The 18,428-nt window shown below is 40.6% G+C and overlaps 1 protein-coding gene across 12 annotated transcripts in view; it reads right to left on the reverse strand.

Moving 5' to 3' along the window:
* Nucleotides 1-18,428, reverse strand: part of Cobll1 (cordon-bleu WH2 repeat protein like 1) — a 155,125-nt gene that overhangs the window by 61,066 nt on the left and 75,631 nt on the right. For 10 of the 12 annotated variants that reach the window (XM_021154795.2, XM_029473794.1, XM_029473790.1 and 7 more), the window contains one exon: nt 1,708-1,896. In XM_021154795.2, coding sequence (XP_021010454.1) covers nt 1,708-1,896 — 189 coding nt within the window. The remainder of the gene's footprint in view (nt 1-1,707; nt 1,897-18,428) is intronic. The other 2 variants (XM_029473793.1, XM_021154789.2) reach the window with 1 other exon arrangement.

Consider the following 18,428-nt stretch of genomic DNA (forward strand, 5'->3'; position numbering starts at 1 on the left):
CAGCTGATCCCAAACAGAAAAGACCACAATCCAGTGAGCTTACTGGGACATCTAAAGAAGGGGGTGGCCAGTGATGAAACCAGCCTTACCTACAAGCCTTAGAGAAAAGCCATGGAAACTGAACAGCTGGGAGTCAGCTTTGAGGCCTCTACTACATCAATCCCTCTCACCGTTTTACTTCAGTGTATGACAGTAGACTACTGATTTGAGTGTTTTATGTGAGGGCTACGATGTTAAGAGTCCTGATTTAAGGATCACAGTCGTCTGCTTCCTCCCCCCGATGAGGCAGGCACAGGTGGGAGGCTACCACGATTCATGACAAGTGCAGAAACCTCATAAATAGGACTCAGTGAAGAAATCTGAAATTACTTTAACTACAAAAACAAATGGAAACAATGTAACTTACTGAGACTTAAGACTAAGACTTAAGACTTAAGTCGGAATTCTTAGAAGAATTTCCTAAGGCTGCATTCATTATATTTTCATCAGTCTTTATAATATTTAGAGTTACATATGTGTGATAGTTAGTATATGGTTGGCCCAGGGAGTGGCACTACTGGGAGCCGTGGCCTTGTTGGAGTAGGGGTAGCCTTGTAGATGTGGGCTTTAATACCCTTGTCCTAGCTTCCTGGAAGCCAGTATTCTGCTAGCAGCCTTCAGATGAAGATGTAGAACTCTCAGCTTTGCCTGCATCATGCCTGCCTGGATGCCACCATGTTCCCACCTTGATGACAATGGACTGAACCACTGAACCTGTAAGCCAGCCCCAATTAAGTATTGTCCTTATAAGAGTTGCCTTGGTCATGGTGTCTGGTCACAGCAATGAAACCCTAGATAAGACAATATGATTGTGATGAATTTGAAATTATCATAATCCTAAGTGAGAGTTTTACAGAAAGCCATAGAGGTGGAATACAGTAACACACTTCTTCCTTCTTTTGCTACACAGGCCCAGCACCCCATACTAAGGTCAAGCAATCTCTACTTCTAACACAAGCCACTGGATCACAACACAGTGGGGAAAGCAGAAAGGTGTACAGTGAGGTCAGGTATACGGTCCATGCCACTCTCTACCTCAGGACGGAAGGGAAAATTACACTTGGCTTTGTTACATTTACCCACCTTTCAGATATTTAAAACTGTTAATCTCCTAAATCACATCTGCCTTCCCTGCCAGTTCACGTTTGACTTTCTATTTCTGCTCAACGCAGCCATGATTTTATTTTATGGGATTAAATGAGTGAACTTGAAAAAAAAAATCCCTAATGCTGCATATAAATCTATTTGTTTGGGTAAAAAAGAAAGTGCTACTTTTTCACTAACTCTTACATCACAGCAGCAGCCTGAAGCAGAAAGAACAAATTGGTAAGGACAGAAGGAAGAACTGTGCTGCAGACGCTGGCTCTGGAACCTGGACTGACAAATGAAATAGTAGGGCTGGCTTTTTACACCTACCAACAAATAACGAAATAGGTAGAAATTCCAAATCTTAATCACTGAGTTGGGTCAGTAGAATACACAAGCTTGAGACTGACGCACCGATAGAGAAGACTTACTACTCTTTTCACCCTTCTTTAAAAAACAGATAATAACTCAAAGTCAACAGGTATGTTGTGTCAAAGGAAGATAAATGAAGACATCTGTCACCGTGGTTTCAATGGTGGCAGAAGAGCGTGGGGTGCTGGTGTTTTGGCCGCTGCAGCATACCTGCCATGAACCGTAGTAGACTTGAGAATATCTCCCGGCAGGACCACTGAGAGCTCAATATCTTTATCTATCATATTGTCTTGTTGCTCTGTGACGACAGCAGTAGATTCTACAGGGTCTTCAGCAGAAGAGACATCAGTGCCCTTCGTCTCGGCCGGAGGAAGAGGTGCCTTCGCTTTTGTTTTCCTGCTACAAGAAGAAGAAAATTCAGAAAATGATGCTTTCTAGTATTACCTAGTTTTATTAAAGAAAAACAACAACAACAAAACAAACAAACAAACAAATGAAAACCCCTAAGTTTTTATGACTTTCACATCAGGAAACTTATAATTTATTAAATTGAAAGGCATGAAATATAAATGGCCAATAAATACATGAAATATATTCATCACTAGCCCTTGGAGAAAGAACCTAAAATGGCACTGTGATCTCAGCTCATCCTAATCAGAACGATGGACATTGAGGAAAAAACAACAACAACTAACACTGTTAAGATTTACAGAGAAAGGAGTCCTTACAAACTGTTAAGTATGACAGTAAACTGGTCAAACCACCTTGGAAATCTGTATGACTGTTGTGGGTTAAATCACAACCCATGGACTGTATGACCCAGCTGTGCCTCCCCGTTCTTCACTGAAAGGGAATATTTAAGTCAGAATACCACAGCATCCTTGTTAAAGGATGTTTACTGGCCCACTGTTTACAACAGCCACACTGTGGAATCATCTTAGGAGTCCGTCAACAAGAATGCATAAAGGACACGGGTATATACACACACAATGGCATATGGTTCAGCTGTAGCATACAATTATGTCACCTGCAATAAAACGGATGCAACTGAGGATTACGACAGTAAGTGAATTCTGGCTCAGAAAGACAAATCGTGTGCATTTTCACTCATTTGTGGAGCCTTGACTTTATATAGGTACTATGTGTATGACATAAAGGTAGAAAGAAACTACGTGAATGAAGGTGAGTAATGGGAGAGGGAGAAGGGAGACAAGTAAGGACATGGGGGTGAGGTGAGAAGGGCACTGCGCATCTTTATGAAAATGGCCTTATGAGACCCAGAGCTCTCTGTGTATAATTATCATATTCTTAAACAAAAAAAAAGGCAAGGTAAAGAGAATCCCTATTGGCCTTCATCCAGTTCAGTAAGTGTGTTCAGTCCTACTGAAGTAAGAATATCATCTCTTCTTTGATGAGGTAACTTATGAACAATGTCTCAAGATGAACTGTTGTACTGTACACCTCACAGTAGTCCCTGAGTCTTTCCTGCTTTCTTTCCAGTTTAGTGTACTCTACTTCTCTATCCAGATAAACCTTATCTATCCTTTACTGTCTAGCTTACTCCCTCTGGCCCCAAACATGCACACAGAGCTTCTTTCTTCTTTGAACTGATGCAGTGTTTTCAACCAAATCTTTAATTCCAGCAATTTTTTTTTCTATCATTCCCTGCTCACCACATCACCACTCTGAATTTACGATACCAGAAAAGAAGCAAGAAAGCTATAAGTGGCTGTGTTTGGTACTGCTCCTAGCATTGAACAATGAACTCCCTCACTGTCTGTAAGACACACATTCAGACACAACTGTTACCCAGTGGGCATTTTCAGACGAGTTTAACTGAGGCAGGAAAGATCCACCCTGAATGTAGGCACCACCTTCCGGAAGGCTAGGGCCCAGACGGCATAGAAAGAAGAAAGGGAGCGCCCTGGAATCCTAATTATCGTGACTTCCTCACCATGACGGACTATGCTGGCAAATTAAGAGCCCAAATACATTCTTCATTGCTTTTGTCAAACACTTTGTTGTAATGGAAAAATAAAATAATAATAATTAAAAATAATAAAACACAAAGTAACTTTCCTAGCCTTGTGGTTCACGGACCTGTAAAACTACTGTGTAGAAGGAATATGGAAGGCTTTGGAGCTGTAGGCTAGAGAAGCCCAAATATGCTATGAGCAGAACTGAATGGGCCATTCAGGACTTCAGAAGACCAGAATGCCTTCAGAAACACAGGCAGTAAAGGTCAGGCTCTCCAGAGGGTTCTGAGATGAACAGGACTCTATCAGGAACTGGGTTAGAGGCCATTCATGTTATGTTCTGGCAGCGAGTCTGGCTGCATTATAAAAACCTGAGTGAGGCTAAAAGTAATGGACTGAGTTGTTCAGCTGAGCAAACTTAAAGGCAAAAACATTGGGACTGTGGCCTAGTGTTTGCCTACACTCTTTATTGAGGTTTCTGTGAGATTCACAGCAGAAAGGTAAAAGTGTGCAAGTTCAGCACACAGAAAGGAACTTGAGTACGGTGAAAGGTACAGACAAGATTGTGACAGATGAGACAGCAGCAAAGAGATTAATTAGTGACAGAAAGATATATCTTGTACTCTTTAGCGGGTAACAAGACAGATGTCCTGAGGCAAGACCCCATCTATGGAAGGTACCTACTTTTGGAAATGTAAATCAATTGACAGGAGAGATCTTGAATTAAAAATGCCACAGACAAGTCTTCCCTGTTGAAGGGATTCCCTGCTTATAATATTTACTCAGGAGAAGTTATTTTTCTAGGTTTCAGTCCCACAAAACGAGTTGCACCGAAGTCAGTGCAACTATGGAAGAGGAGTTCAGATTATTTCTTGGGTTGGCAGCAGATCATGTTGGGAACATCATGCACAAGGTACTGGTTTTATAAGTGTGTAAAAAAAATGCAGAACTTATAGGATCATGGTGGTTTATATCATGGTTGTCATAAAGCCACTTAGGCCACGCAAAGTTGGGCTCCCTACTTTGAAATACTGCTCCACGACACATGAAGATAATGTCCAGCTGCAGTGAAGAAGCCAGTATGTTGAAAATGTTAGTACCACTAGATGTCCACTAAGAAAGCTGCAGGCATGGAGCAGAGACTGTCTATGTTAGAAGCTATGGATACCACAGATGGCAGAACTGAAAGACCTGGTCTGGCAAGTCTACTATAGTGAGAGGGCTCATATGCCTCATAACCTGGATATGAAGCTGAGGACTAATTAGTGCCAGAAAGATAAATCTTGTACTCTGTAGTGGGTAACAGGAAAAATGTCCTGAGAGTAAGACCCCATCTATGGAAGGCACCAGCTAGTAGAAATGCAAATCAATTTGACAAATTTGCAAATCAATGTTTTCCCTGCTTGGTCTCCCTTCCTTTGCCTCTATTTCTCCTCTTTGGAATGTGTATATCTACACTGTCCCTCTGTATACTGGAAGAAACAATAATGTAGTTTTTAAAACTTATTTTACAAAACCTCACAGTTAATTTACTTTGGGTCTCATACGACACTTGGACTTTTGAACAATGCTAGAACTGCTAATAATTTGGGATTCTTACAGATGAAGCAAAGGACTTTTGTTTTATGGGATGGCAATGAGCCTTTGAAGACTATAAATTTGGGATTATGGCTTAAAAACTGTTTGATTATCAAGTTGACAAGAGATAGACTTGTAACCAGTTAATATTCACAATTAACATGGATACATTTAAAATCATTTGATGTTTTGGCTAAAAAAATAAATCAAGTGTAGAATCATGTAAGAGACAGACTTATGGGTAGGCTTGTGAAAGTGTTTCTGGAAAGGTTGACCTGAGGGAGGAAGACCCACCCTTATTTGGGTGGTGCCATTCCAAGAGCTGACAGTGTAAACCAAATCCAAGACAGCAAGAAGACAGAGCTCTGGCCTTCACAATCATCTCCCCTCCTTACTGACCCAGGATGCCCCAGGCCTTCCCCAAAAATAGACTACACTTTCAGTTGTTTTTGCTACATTGTCACAACGGGAAGAGTTGTGACTGCAACTGTAACAAATACAGTTATTTCATACATTATAAATTGGCTCCAATGAAATTTCACAAATATATACACTAATAAATATTTTCAGTGTCAAAAGGGCAATGAGGCTACTTAGAAATAGAAAGAGTAGACTTCCAAAAAGCAATTATTACAGAAACAATTAAATGATGTTTTGGTCTTTAAAAAAGTGAAATGTGAAAATAAAAACTAATGGCATATACATATTTAATATTTAAATAAAATGTAAAGTTTGAAAATGTTATCTTAAAAAATAATTGTAGGTTCAGAGAAACTGGCTGCTCTTCTAGAGAACATGAGATTGGATCCCAGCATCCACCTGGCAGCTATACCCATCTGTAACTCTAGTTCCACATTGGATACCCTCTTCTGCTTTCTATGAACAGTAGGCATGCATGAAGTGCAGAAACATGAATGCTGCAAAAATACTTTTACACACACACACACAAAATATTTTTAAAAAACAAAACAAATTGCTTTGGAAGGAAGAATATTATTCCTTTCCTCCCAGGACAAACGTAAATTTAAATTCTGCATTTCTTGAGAAAATGTAAGATCCATACAATATATATATACCATCCTCCCACTCAGTAAATTTACACCTATAAACCCAAGCAACTTTGAGCACTGCAGTAAAAAGGCAGAGGTAGTTGTTTGTATACCAGGTTAGTAAAATTAACTAGTCTTTGATTTTTAGTCATATAACCAGATTTATATTTAGAAAAGACTTCTTGCATAATTTGCAATAAAGATAAATTTTTAAAACTGTTAAAATATATAAAAAGTTCTTTTATCTGCAAAGGAAGATGTTACTCTGCTAAATTTTAATCTTTAGAAACTCACTACTCACATATTATGAGCATTTATCATATAATAGATTATTTCTGTATCTGATACAAAAGCAAGCACAAGAGACCTAAAGCCAGATGATTCAAATACAACTTTCAAAGGCATGGCCCACAGGGCTGACAGATATACAGAATTACCATGAAGTCTCATGGCAGATTAAAGCTAGCTGTGCAAGGTACTGCTGTCTCCATAGAGAATTATTTGCTGGGAAGTAAAAGTTTTTAAATATGGGGAATATTAATGTACTGGATTTGGGTGAAGAAATCTAAATACATGGGAAATGCCTAGAAATAATTTATATTTCTGGCAGAGAAAGCAAATGAAGGCATACTTGTAGAATTGAACACTATGATGAAACTCTACAGAAAAGAGAAAGGAGATAAAAAAAGAGTCAGAGAATCAGCTGAAAACATAAGAGGATTCAATAAAGTGGCTTAGTACAAAGGTAATATGCTTAGGTCAATAGTCTACTTACATATGAGCAAAAACTAATCAGAAAGCACACAAATGAGAAAAGTCGTTTTATAACAGCAGAAAAATGAATTAGAAAGGATTACAGATTTCCCCACTTTTGTGATTCTCATTTTCTTCAGTTTTCTGGAACTCAAAATCCCCATTCTTTTGTATTTATTTATTTGTATCGGATATTTTCTTTATTTACATTTCAAATGTTATCCCCTTTCCAAGCCTCCTCTGGGAAAACCCCTTATTCCATCCCCCCTTCCCTTGCCTCATGAGGGTGCTCCCCCCCCACTTACCCACCCACTCCTGCCTTCCTACTCTGGCATTCCCCTACACTGGGGCATCAAACCCTGACAGGACCAAGTGCCATTCCTCTCACTGATGTCCAACAAGGCCATCATCTGCCACATATGCAGTTGGAGCCATGGGTCCTTCCATGTGTACTCTTTGGTTGGTGGTCTATCCCCAGGAGCTTCCAGTGTTGTGGCCGGTTGACACTGTTGCTCACCCCAAGGGGCTTCAAATCCCCTCAGCTCCTTTAGTCCCTTCTCCAACTCCTCTATCTGGGACCCTGCACTCAGTCCATTCTTCAACTCCTCCATCTGGGACCCTGCACTCAGTCCAGTGACTGGCAGTGAGCGAGCATCCACCTCTGTATTCATCAGGCGCTGGCAGAGTCTCTCAGGAGACAGCCATTTCAGGCTTCTGTCAGCAATAGCGTCCCGGCATCCTCAATAGTGTCTAGGTTGGATGACTGTATATGGGATGGATCCCCAGATATGTCCCATGCTTAAAGCCTCTGCTGGCACTGTTTCATGAGCAGATCTGAGGTCGCCACAACTGGCCCCATATGTTGCTTTCCTGTTGTCCGTTTTAACTGCTCTCCCCAGCTGCTGCAGCTTCAGCTATCTATAACCCTTCCACATCCAGAGAAGGAAAATGACCTGAACAGTCTCTCCCCTGTCTACTAAACCCAAAATAAAATAAATGTTCACATTTTGGCACTGTAGGTAGAGCTGCTGCTGTCTTGTATCCTAAGGTGCTTGAAGTTGGTGATGAAACTCCATCTCTAATTACTAACACACGTCAATTACAGAACAATCCACAGGCTGATAGAAAGTGCCCTAATGAACATCTTAAAGTCTCCTTTTATTGCTTTAATTAATAAAGCTTTTGACTCATTTTTTTGAGAGACTAAGTAGAAGAGACTAAGATTCTCATCGTGTCAAATGACCAAAAAAGAGAAGGTATGAAGATACACAGCAAAAACCCCATCACAAAGCACATGGGTAACCCTGAAAACCAAAGCAACAGCAGCAGCCAGAAATGACTGTATGGGAGTGGGGAGGAGGCTCAAAGTGAGCTCAGGAGAGGAAAGTGACTCAGCTCCTGCAGGCACTGTAGGACTTCCCTGTAGAGCATGTCCTACCAGCTGGTGTTGGCTCCAAATGTGACCCAGGCACAAACTGTGGGTTTGTCTATCTGGGTCACTTACTCCATCTTCTGTTGCCTAATCTCATGAAAAGAATACCAGGAGGAGACCTGGATTTGGCCCGAATCCCAAATAGCTTTAATACTTTAACTTACATGAACCTTCAATTATCAGCAGAAAAGCCTGAATACATTTTAACATACTAACTTCTGGAGTTCATATTTTGATTACATGGCATGAAGCAGTAAAAGAGCTGAATGTCACCCAAGTAAAGAAAAAAAAAGTCAAATATAGATTACAGATTATCTAAATGCAGAAAATTCTACTAATGAAGAGGAAGGCAAGGAAGAGGGGGAGGGAAAGGGAAGAGAGAAGACAGCTGGATACAAGTATTCAATAATAACTACTGTCTACAAATATGAGTCTTTATTACCATTTATCATGTGTGGTGTATGCATGTCAGCATGCATGCAGGTATGTGTGGAGACCCAAGGTTGATGGCAGCCATCATCTGCCATGACTCTTCTACCTTATCATTGAGGCAGCACCTCTCTCAATGCAGGGCTCGCAGACACAGCTAAGCCAGCTTGTTCTTGTGATTCTCTGCCTCTCTGCTTTCCAGGGCTGGAATTACAGGCAGCTCACCACACCTGCCCAGCATTTCATATGTGACTCTGGGGACCTGAACCCTAACCTTTAAGTATAACCAGCAGGTTATGCTTTAACTGCTGAGCCTCTCAGCAGGTCCTAGTTTCCATTACTGTATTAAAAGTATAGCTTCATAGCTGAAGAGATGGCGTAGCAGTTAAGAGCACAAGCTGCTCTTGCAGAGAGCCTGCAGGTGGGTTCCCACCCCAATCTGGCTGCTCACAGTCATATTAACTGCAGTGCTACAGCACTGAACAGCCTCTTCTTCCTTTTTTCCCATGGGCCCCATGTGAACACACACACACACATACACACAGTCAAATAATAAACATAAATCTTAGAATGACAGTTACTGTCCTTAAAGTCACACATCCCATTGGCTGCTTGATTTTGATGCTCAGGATCAAATTCATGGCATCGAGCAATTAGGAATGTGCTCCATCACCAGCTGATTGACAGCTGTGCCCCACATCTTTAAAAAAACAAACAAACAAACAAACAAACAAACAAACTATGTAAGGATTTTCATAGCAGCTCTTTCTCACCAGTAGCACAGCCACCAAGGCTACTCAGCAGGGGGTGCTTCCCTTGGCAAATCTCAGAGTTAGAGAAGAGACATGAAAGCATATTTGAGACAAAAAATTTCTTCAAATTAGAGAAAAATTAATCAACTCTTAAAACCAGCAAGCCATAGTAAGTCACTGTGGAATTGTTTATTTCTGAGCTTAAAAAAAATTACACGTATTTACATGTATTTACTTATAAAGAGGTGGGAAGACAGATATAACCACCCACAGAGGTCAACTTGCAGGAGCTGGTTTCCGTGTCCCAACATGTTAATCCTGCAAATTCAACTCCTATCATCTTGGCAGCAAGTGCTCTTCCAACTGAAACAAACTACTGGCCCAAATTATCATACTGCTTAGTGATCTTCATGAGGAAAAAAAAATGTATTTTCAAATACCCAATGTCTTACTTTTCTGTGAAAAAAAATAAGAGAATCAACTTAAGAAAAAAGGGTTTTATTTTGACTTGAAATCTGAGGATCCATCAAAGACACAGCAATAAAGAGTACCGGCTGTGGCAGCAGGGGTCAATGGTCATAGTGTGTCTGCCCACAGTCAAGGAGTGAAGAAAAGAGATGAACACAGGTGTCTGCGTCCCCAGCCTCTGGCATGGTACTCTCCAAGATCAGGGTGGATCTTCCTTCCTCAGTTAAACCTCTCTGGAAATATCACCACAGACACACCCAGAAGTATTTTTCTTAAGTGCTTCTAAATCCAGTCTAATCACCACATCCAATGATATATTTTTTTAAATTATGTATTTAATTTCAGCTTCATGTGCATTGGTGTTTTGCTTGCATGTATGTCTGTATGAGGGTATTGGTTCAGCTGCAACTGGAGTTAAAGACACTTATAAACTGCCTTGTGGATGCTGGGAATTGAACCCCAGTCTTCTGAACTATTTCTCCAGCCTCCCCCAATGATACATTCTTAAAATACCAAAACCTCAGTTAACTCTGATTTTCCACTGGCATTCTACAACTAACACTTGTCCTTTTATCATTTTTTAAGCACTTCAATTACTGTGTCTAGTATGATCATGACTCCATTGTGGTCAGAACTGATATCCATAAAAGATAGAGACTTAGCAAAATAATGGAATTAAAACCAAAAGTCTCTCTCTTCATTTCACAGAAAAGGTGAAAATGGCGCCTGAGCAAGGGCTGTTCCTTCCCGAGCTTCTCTGCTTGATGTATTATCACCACTGCCTTATTATGCTATATAATATTCTTACAGATTTAGCTTCACTATTAATGACAAAGGCATGGAAATATGACCGAAGAGCCTTTGAATCACATAGTCCAAGACCAAAACTCAAATACAATGGCACTCCCACCCTCCCAATACAAAGTGTTATCATGCATGAGTTCTCCCAGTGTGGGTGTGAACTCCTCCTTCCAAATAACTGGCAGCGATTCTGGGGCCCTCCAACTATGCCTCTTCCTAATACAATGGGGACTGACTCCTTGAAGTTGACATTTCTCCATGTGGGTGTAAAGAGGGAAGAGACGGTTTAGTTAAGTAAAATTTGTTCCATGGCGGTTTAGTTAAATAAAATTTGTTCCATGGTGGATTTAACACTGAGCTCTGAGGAGAGAATCATGCACAGGAGAGAACAAGACTAACTTCACATCTGAGTTACTTTCAACGTGGAGCTGACCAGCAAGGAAAGGCAGCACAAGAGGACTGGCCACACTGGCTCAGCTGACCTTTCCCTCATCCACAGCACTAATGGCAGTCCCAGGTCTAAGTCAAGCACTGAGCTTGGCCATCTCAGTCCTGCTGAGTACTGTTTCACACCTGCCAAAGCTCTCCATTCTTACATAAACCTTCCCCTAATGCTGTGACTCCAACTAACCCTACAGTGAACTCAAGCAAGACTCCTAATGCTGTGACTCCAACTAACCCTACAGTGAACTCAAGCAAGACTCCTCAGCCCATTTTGAGTATTCTCAGCCTCTTATACCTAACTGCAATTCATTACCAAACACTACAGACTAGTTTGTCTACAAGCAAGGAACCTGTGCTCCTTGCTCCAGATCCTCAGCTACCATCTGCCTAACTCAGCCATCACCTCGTGCTGATAAGGCTCTCATTACCTCCTGTCTTCTGCTGTCTCTCCTTTCCCTTGAAATCCATTTCCTCACAGTAGCCTGGGTCACTTCCTAAATGTCAATCAGCCTCTTACATCTCTCTGGTCCTCTGCTTGCTTTCCTTGCACTGACAATGAATCCCAGAGTCCTTTCGTTCCCTTTAGAGCCCCCGGGGAGGTGTTTCTTCTGTTTCAGAACACCAGCAACAGCACCCAAAAGCTGACAAAGGCAAACTCCTTCTCCAGAACTACATCAGCAATGTCAGGGCTAGGGTGGCCCACGCTCCACAGCCTTCCAAGTGATTCTGCTGCATGCTTGACAGCTGGGCAGCTTGGCATAGGAAGTGTGAGCTTTCCTATGGTGCCTGGTGACTATTCCATAGGTTAACACACACTAGTAACTTTTGCTTTCTCAAACAGTCCCAGTGCCTCCACATCTGAGGCCCTGGACACAGCTTTCCTCATCCAAGACCACTTCCAAGCACTGTAGCATTAATCACCTATTCCTTGGGCTCATTCTGGCTTTTGATTAACACATTCCCTCCTGAAGGGATTACGGAGGGGAGGAGAGTAATGGGATCTGTGGAGGGTAGAGGATGATCAAAATACCTTACACGTGTATAAAAGGTGAAGCCCTTACTATACATATTCAATATAATAATAAACTCTTATTGATCTATTCCCAGACCTCTCAAAAGATATATCAACCCCAGTCCTACCCAGTATATCCTCTCAGAACAGGACACTGCCCTCATCCTGTCTATCACTACTACAAATTACCTTGCTCATGCCTGTAGTTGTTCATTGTTTAGTGTTCAGATAAACACCCCTGAAAGTTGGGACTTGGACCCTCCCATTCTCTCTTGTGCCAGTCCCTAGAAACTAGGCTGGCACAGAAGGGGAATTCGATCTGTATTTGCTGATTTAACTGAGGGATGCATTCATTTCATACTGCCAGAGAAACTTGGGTGGGTTGCCTGGAGCAGTGTATTCTGTAACACATCACAAGTTGTCACAAATAGAATTGGTCACTCAAAGCCCAAAGACACACAGGCAGGCAGGCAGGCAGGCAGGCAGGCAGGCAGGCAGGCAGGCAGGCAGACACACACACACACACACACACACACACACACACACACACACACACACCACACCACACCTTAAAATGTTTGTACATTTTCTACTACTTGGGCAAAGCAGGGCTTATATGCAGAGTGACACAGATCAAGAGTAGAAAGAAATTTCTCTCATTCTGTTCAGGCAAGTAACTGACCCAAGGCAACATCAAAGATCTATGAGTCAGACTAGAAATGTCTCGGCTATAGTGTCCCTTGACTACCGAATGAGAATCATGATTGGTATCAAAAAGGAATGATCTAATTCTGTGTTCTCCATCCTCTTTCAAGGCTGTGACTCATCCTTTCCTGACATTTGGCACTACAAAGCAAATACAAAAACAATGGGTATTCTCTACACCAAAGCAAGCAAAGCACCTACCCAACTACCATCTACGCCCAACAACAAATTCCAATAAAGGACGTAAGAAACAAAATAGTATTATCCAACATCCTCAAGAAGAAACACTTGAATGTGTTAGAAATTATCTTAGGCAGATATGGTGGTCCCGAAGGCTGATGCAGACATTTAACAATGGTCCAGATAACGTAGCAAGACTTTGTCTCAATTTAAAGAGGAGGAGGAGGAAGACAATGACAACAAAGTTAGGAAGAAGACTATGAAGACAATGATGCCAGAGGAGGAGGGAAAAAAGGTGGTCTTAATTAGGGTTTCTAGTTCTACAATGAAACACCATGACCAAAAAACACTTCCATATCACTGTTCATCATTAAAGGAAGTCAGGACAGGAATGCAAACAGGGTAGAAACCAGGACCTGATGCAGAAGGCATGAAGGGTTACTGCTCACTGTCTTGTTCCTCACAGCATGCTCAGCCTACTCTCTTGTAGAACCCAGGGCCACCTGCTCACTTCCTACTTCAATCACTAATTATATAAATGCCCTGCAGGCCTGCCTACAGCCTGATCTTTATTCAGGCATTTTCTCAATTGAAGCTCACTAGTCTCCAGTGACTCTATCTTGTACTGAGATGACATAAAGACAAAGAACCATCTTCAGTGTTTCCAGATGTGTAGTAACATATCTTCATAACACCATGAGGTTAAGTACTACTGAAGGAACTCCTATGTAGGAAGGTTGAGGAGGCTGCCTAAAGGCACCTGGCTAGTCAGAACGGAGCAGAGTTTTAATCCCAAGTTGGCTGGTTCCCATGCTAGGGCTCTCAACAGCTATAGCATAGCACTCCTTTGGGAGCTCAAGAGAGTCGTACAGAGTAAAACCAAACCATGATCCACCAAGGCCAAGCAGCAGAGGAGAAAAGAGTACAGTCCATGGATACCTACCGCTAAGCCTTATGCAGACATTTAAAATTTTTTTTCATTTAATCTTATGAGGCAGTTTTCATTATACTTTAAATATGGTTTATAGAAATGGAAGAAATTTGTCCCAAGGCTTACAGAATGTACTATGACCACAAATGAATGCCAAACTCCCAAGGTTTAACATAGGTAAACTAAATAAGGTCTTCTGCTATGTATGTAGCAAGGCAGATTCCCTGGGTAGCAACCCCAGCCTCCGCAGCAGTGACTGCTTTCTCCCTAGCAGGCTGGGGAAATATCACACAAGCTCCCAAGTAGTAAAGTCCTGGTGGCCCTGCTCATGACCACTGAGTTATCTGTTAGCAATTCTACAATACAGTTATTTTAGAGGATCATAGGCCATACCACATTCAAACGTGGTCATGACTTTTGTTTAGACACTGAAAACAGACACAAGCTCTGTAGAACTTGGTCAGGGCACACAGGATGAACTCCAGGCAATGTTTGGTGAAAAGAGCCATGTGGACAGGACTTACTCCTACTCGTAAGAATTCTTCCTGTCCTTAGACACTTTCAGGTCTTTTCTGGGGCTCCGAGGAATTGGAAATCTGGAAAAGGTCCCTAGTGCCTTTCTCTCACTTGGCAAACACACTAGGAAATAAGTGAGCTTCTGACAAATGAAAAATAATAACTTCTGAGCATCTTGTGGGTTTTGTTTCCCACATGCAATTGTTTTACATTTCAGCACCTGGAATATCAGGGCTCTACCACAAGCCCTTCTTTATCTCTCAGGGCATGTAGAAAAATTACTAATGAGTTTGCTCTCTAACAAACCAAAGCCCTGAACTATATTCCAATCATCAAGTTCCACTCACACACTTCTGCCCCAGGAAACATAAACAGCAACAACAGCTGGACTTAACATACTCTCTCATAAGCATCCTTTGGCTCTTGTGATTGCTGCCTTGTATGATGTATACATAAAGTCAGGGAGTACCTAAAACTCGCTCTAAAAAGACAGAGTAAGTTGGGTAGGTAGGCAAGTTGGATCAGTGAGTAAATGCCATTTTCTATAATGAGCCTAACAAGTGACTTGAATTCCCAGAACACATGTAAAGAGGGAACCACCTCCACAAAGTCCTCCTCCAACTGCCACACAGTGTGAATGTATACATGAACACACATACAGTAACAAAGTAGGTATTATTTAAAATGCAATAAAAATCATGGCTGGAGGGAGTGTTGACTCCTTTCCCAGAGAGCCTGGGTTCAATTCCTAGCACTCACCTGATAGCTTACAACCATTTGTAATTTATACATGTGCTGTACAGATATGTATGTGCAGGCAAACATATAAATAAGTAAATAATTTTTTTTAAAAATGTTTTAAAAATTCACTTATAGCAATAAAAATCTGGTTGGTGCCACAACTTATTCCTATTAATAAAAACACAAGGAGAGATAACTAGGCAAAAGTTAGAATATATTTTCTATCTGCACACTAAAATTTAAGTATAAAAGGCTTATTTTAGATATTCAGCATCTACTTTTACTGTTTCAAGGGGGTAAATAATACTTTAAAAGATGCAAAGGAAAAGTTACTGATTAAAGACAAAATGTATCCATGCGTAACTTTCTTATAATCTGACATAACAAATAGATGCAAAGAAATATTTATCTGAAGCATTAAAATGTTTGTCCAAGTATTTTACTAGTCAAACATATATGGTAGGCAAGAAAGTATAAAAATTAATCATGAGATTTTTAAGTATTTATGTGTGCATAATAAGCAGTAGGAATGAACTATCTTCCACACAAGCAGGAAGATAGGGTAGCCAACCAAAGAGTGAAGGGAAAAAAACATACACTGACGTCACAATCTCAAAAGCAAATATGGACTCGGGTAAATATTCATCAGTATCCCGTCACTGTTCACATTGTGTTAAATCTGTGCTGGGGAGTGCTGCATGGGGAAGATAAATCAAACTAGAAAGAGAAAGAGAAAGAAAACTTGAAATGATTATTCCAGAACAGCTATCCCATCTAAAAGTTCTGACAAACACTAACTAATACAGAGAATGACCCAAGAACGGTGTCTCAAGAAGGGTTAAAATCTAAAGCAGCATCGTGACATCAATCAACCAAACGCTAGTTTGAATGTAAAACATGAACTCTTACATGTTTACATCAAAAACCGTACGAGGTAAGATATTTGGAGCCAAATGTTAGACAAAAGTTTCTCAGGGACAATTCATCCAAGATTTAAAAATGAGTTAAAACTTTAAAGTCTTGATAAACTGACTTAAGTCAGAATTTAAAACTTAGTTACATGAAAGTTAAGAAGATGAAAAGATAATTCAGAGAAAAAAAGAATTTGCACATCTATAACAACAAAAGCAGACCAATAATGTAAACCCAAGAACAGCAGCTCCTCCAAACAGTAAGATGTAGTCCAATTATAAAATGAGGGGAAGGTTTGAGCCCCTTAGTAAAGAAGAAAGTCATCCCAGGCTGACCACAGAAATGTTTTATCCACAGAACCTCAGGTGGAAAGAGAGCAAAGACGTACAGAGTTGTCCTCTGTCCTCCACAGAAGATTACTGTGATATACATGTATGTACACACACACACACACACACACACACACACACACACACGGCAGGATAAGAAAACCAATATTTTAATCGGTAAAGGTTTAAAATTGGCTACTAGGTACACAAAATGATGTTCAATGCCATCTAATAGAAAAATGAAACTTTAAACTCACATAATATATACCACTAAAGATCGCTATAAAACTCATAAACGGTGGCTGCTGCCTTTCCTTTTACAAAATCAAGGGCTGCACCAGATCGTCAACATCCCCCACCCCCACCCCGGCATCTGTACGTTTCTTTTATATTACACCACTTTGGGTTGGAAAGGTGTTTTACTGTTTTAAAAAGTTTACTGTCCATTGAAGGACTGATGTCTTTGGATCCTAGCACTCATATTTGATGGCACAAATGCCTGTAACTCCAGCTTCAAGAAATTCAAAGCCCAATTTTGGCCTGTGCACACATAGAAATAATTTCGAAAGGACCATTTTCTGTTTGTTTACAGTAGCTTTGTTGTTATGCCTAACCCCACATAGTGCCAGGCAACAACACTGATGTATATTCTGTCTCTATATATTTGTTTTTGAAGAAATGCTATGTAAATTTAATTATAAAACCTGATTTTTGTATCTGGCTTCTTCCATGGAGCTCGGTGATTTTAAGGCTCATCTTATCCTGTACTGTACACTCAAGCCTTGATACTCCTTATTACCGTCACTGTATGAAGCTATGCTTAATTCATCACCAATTGATGGACATTTCATCTTGCCTCGATTTTAGCTACTAAAAATGCTTACTGGTAAGAACATTCACATACAAGTCCTCATCGACACCTACTCTGACTTAAGAAATTCTGTGACTTTATGATTTTGATTCATTCTTTATTGTCTCATTTATGTCTAATTCAATAAGACATTTTAGGGTGACTCATTAGAATACCTCCCCAAAACATTTTACTTCACTGTTATAGAAACCTCCCTTATGAACTGCATGTTTGTGATACTCAGTAAATGCAATATAATTAAACTATTTTATTTTATTTTGGTTTTTCAAGATAGGGTTTCTCTGTGCATCCCTGGCTGTCCTGGATTAAAGGTATGTGCCACCGCTGCCCAGCCAAAATATTTTAAATAAGCCTTCATAGGTTAAGACATTAAAACAATTTGGAGCAGAAGTGTGGTGACACAGGCCTTTAGTCACAGCATTTTGGAGGTAGAGGCAGGGAGATCTCTGAGTTTGAGGCAAGTCTGATCTTCAGAAAGAGGTCCCAGAGCAGCCAGGGCCACAGAGAAAAACCCTGTCTCAAAAATCAAAACATCAACAATAACAAGCAGCAGAAATCTGGATGATATTCAAAGTAGGCATGTACCTGCAAACCAGAAATAGTCTCCCAACTGGAGAGTCTACAGACATGTGTTTTGTTTTACCATGGTAAGGAAAGTTATGACCAACCTAGTTAACTAAAATTTAGGAACTTCTATAGCATTTCGATGTATAGAATTGCTACAGAATTTGAACCATGCATTGACACATCTTCAGGAAATCACAGCCAAAAGCCTGATTCGTTATTTTTAAGTTTATGCAGGCGTATGCAGACTAAACACCTGCTGACTCTTGAGTTCTGACCTAATTTCTAAGAACATCAGCAATCACACACATCGGAAGTAATACTAGTAAATCCTAGAACCTCAATGAAGCAGCAAGGCATGACTGTGTCTCCCCAGTAACCCGCATCTTACTCCTCTGTAGACACAACTGCCTTCTAACTGAAGACAGAATAGTCTGCAGCGACCTCCTTTCTATTATTCACCTGTTCTGATTAACATACATGTATGA

This window comes from Mus caroli, chromosome 2 (genome assembly GCF_900094665.2).
Source record: "Mus caroli chromosome 2, CAROLI_EIJ_v1.1, whole genome shotgun sequence".
NCBI lineage: Eukaryota > Metazoa > Chordata > Mammalia > Rodentia > Muridae > Mus > Mus caroli.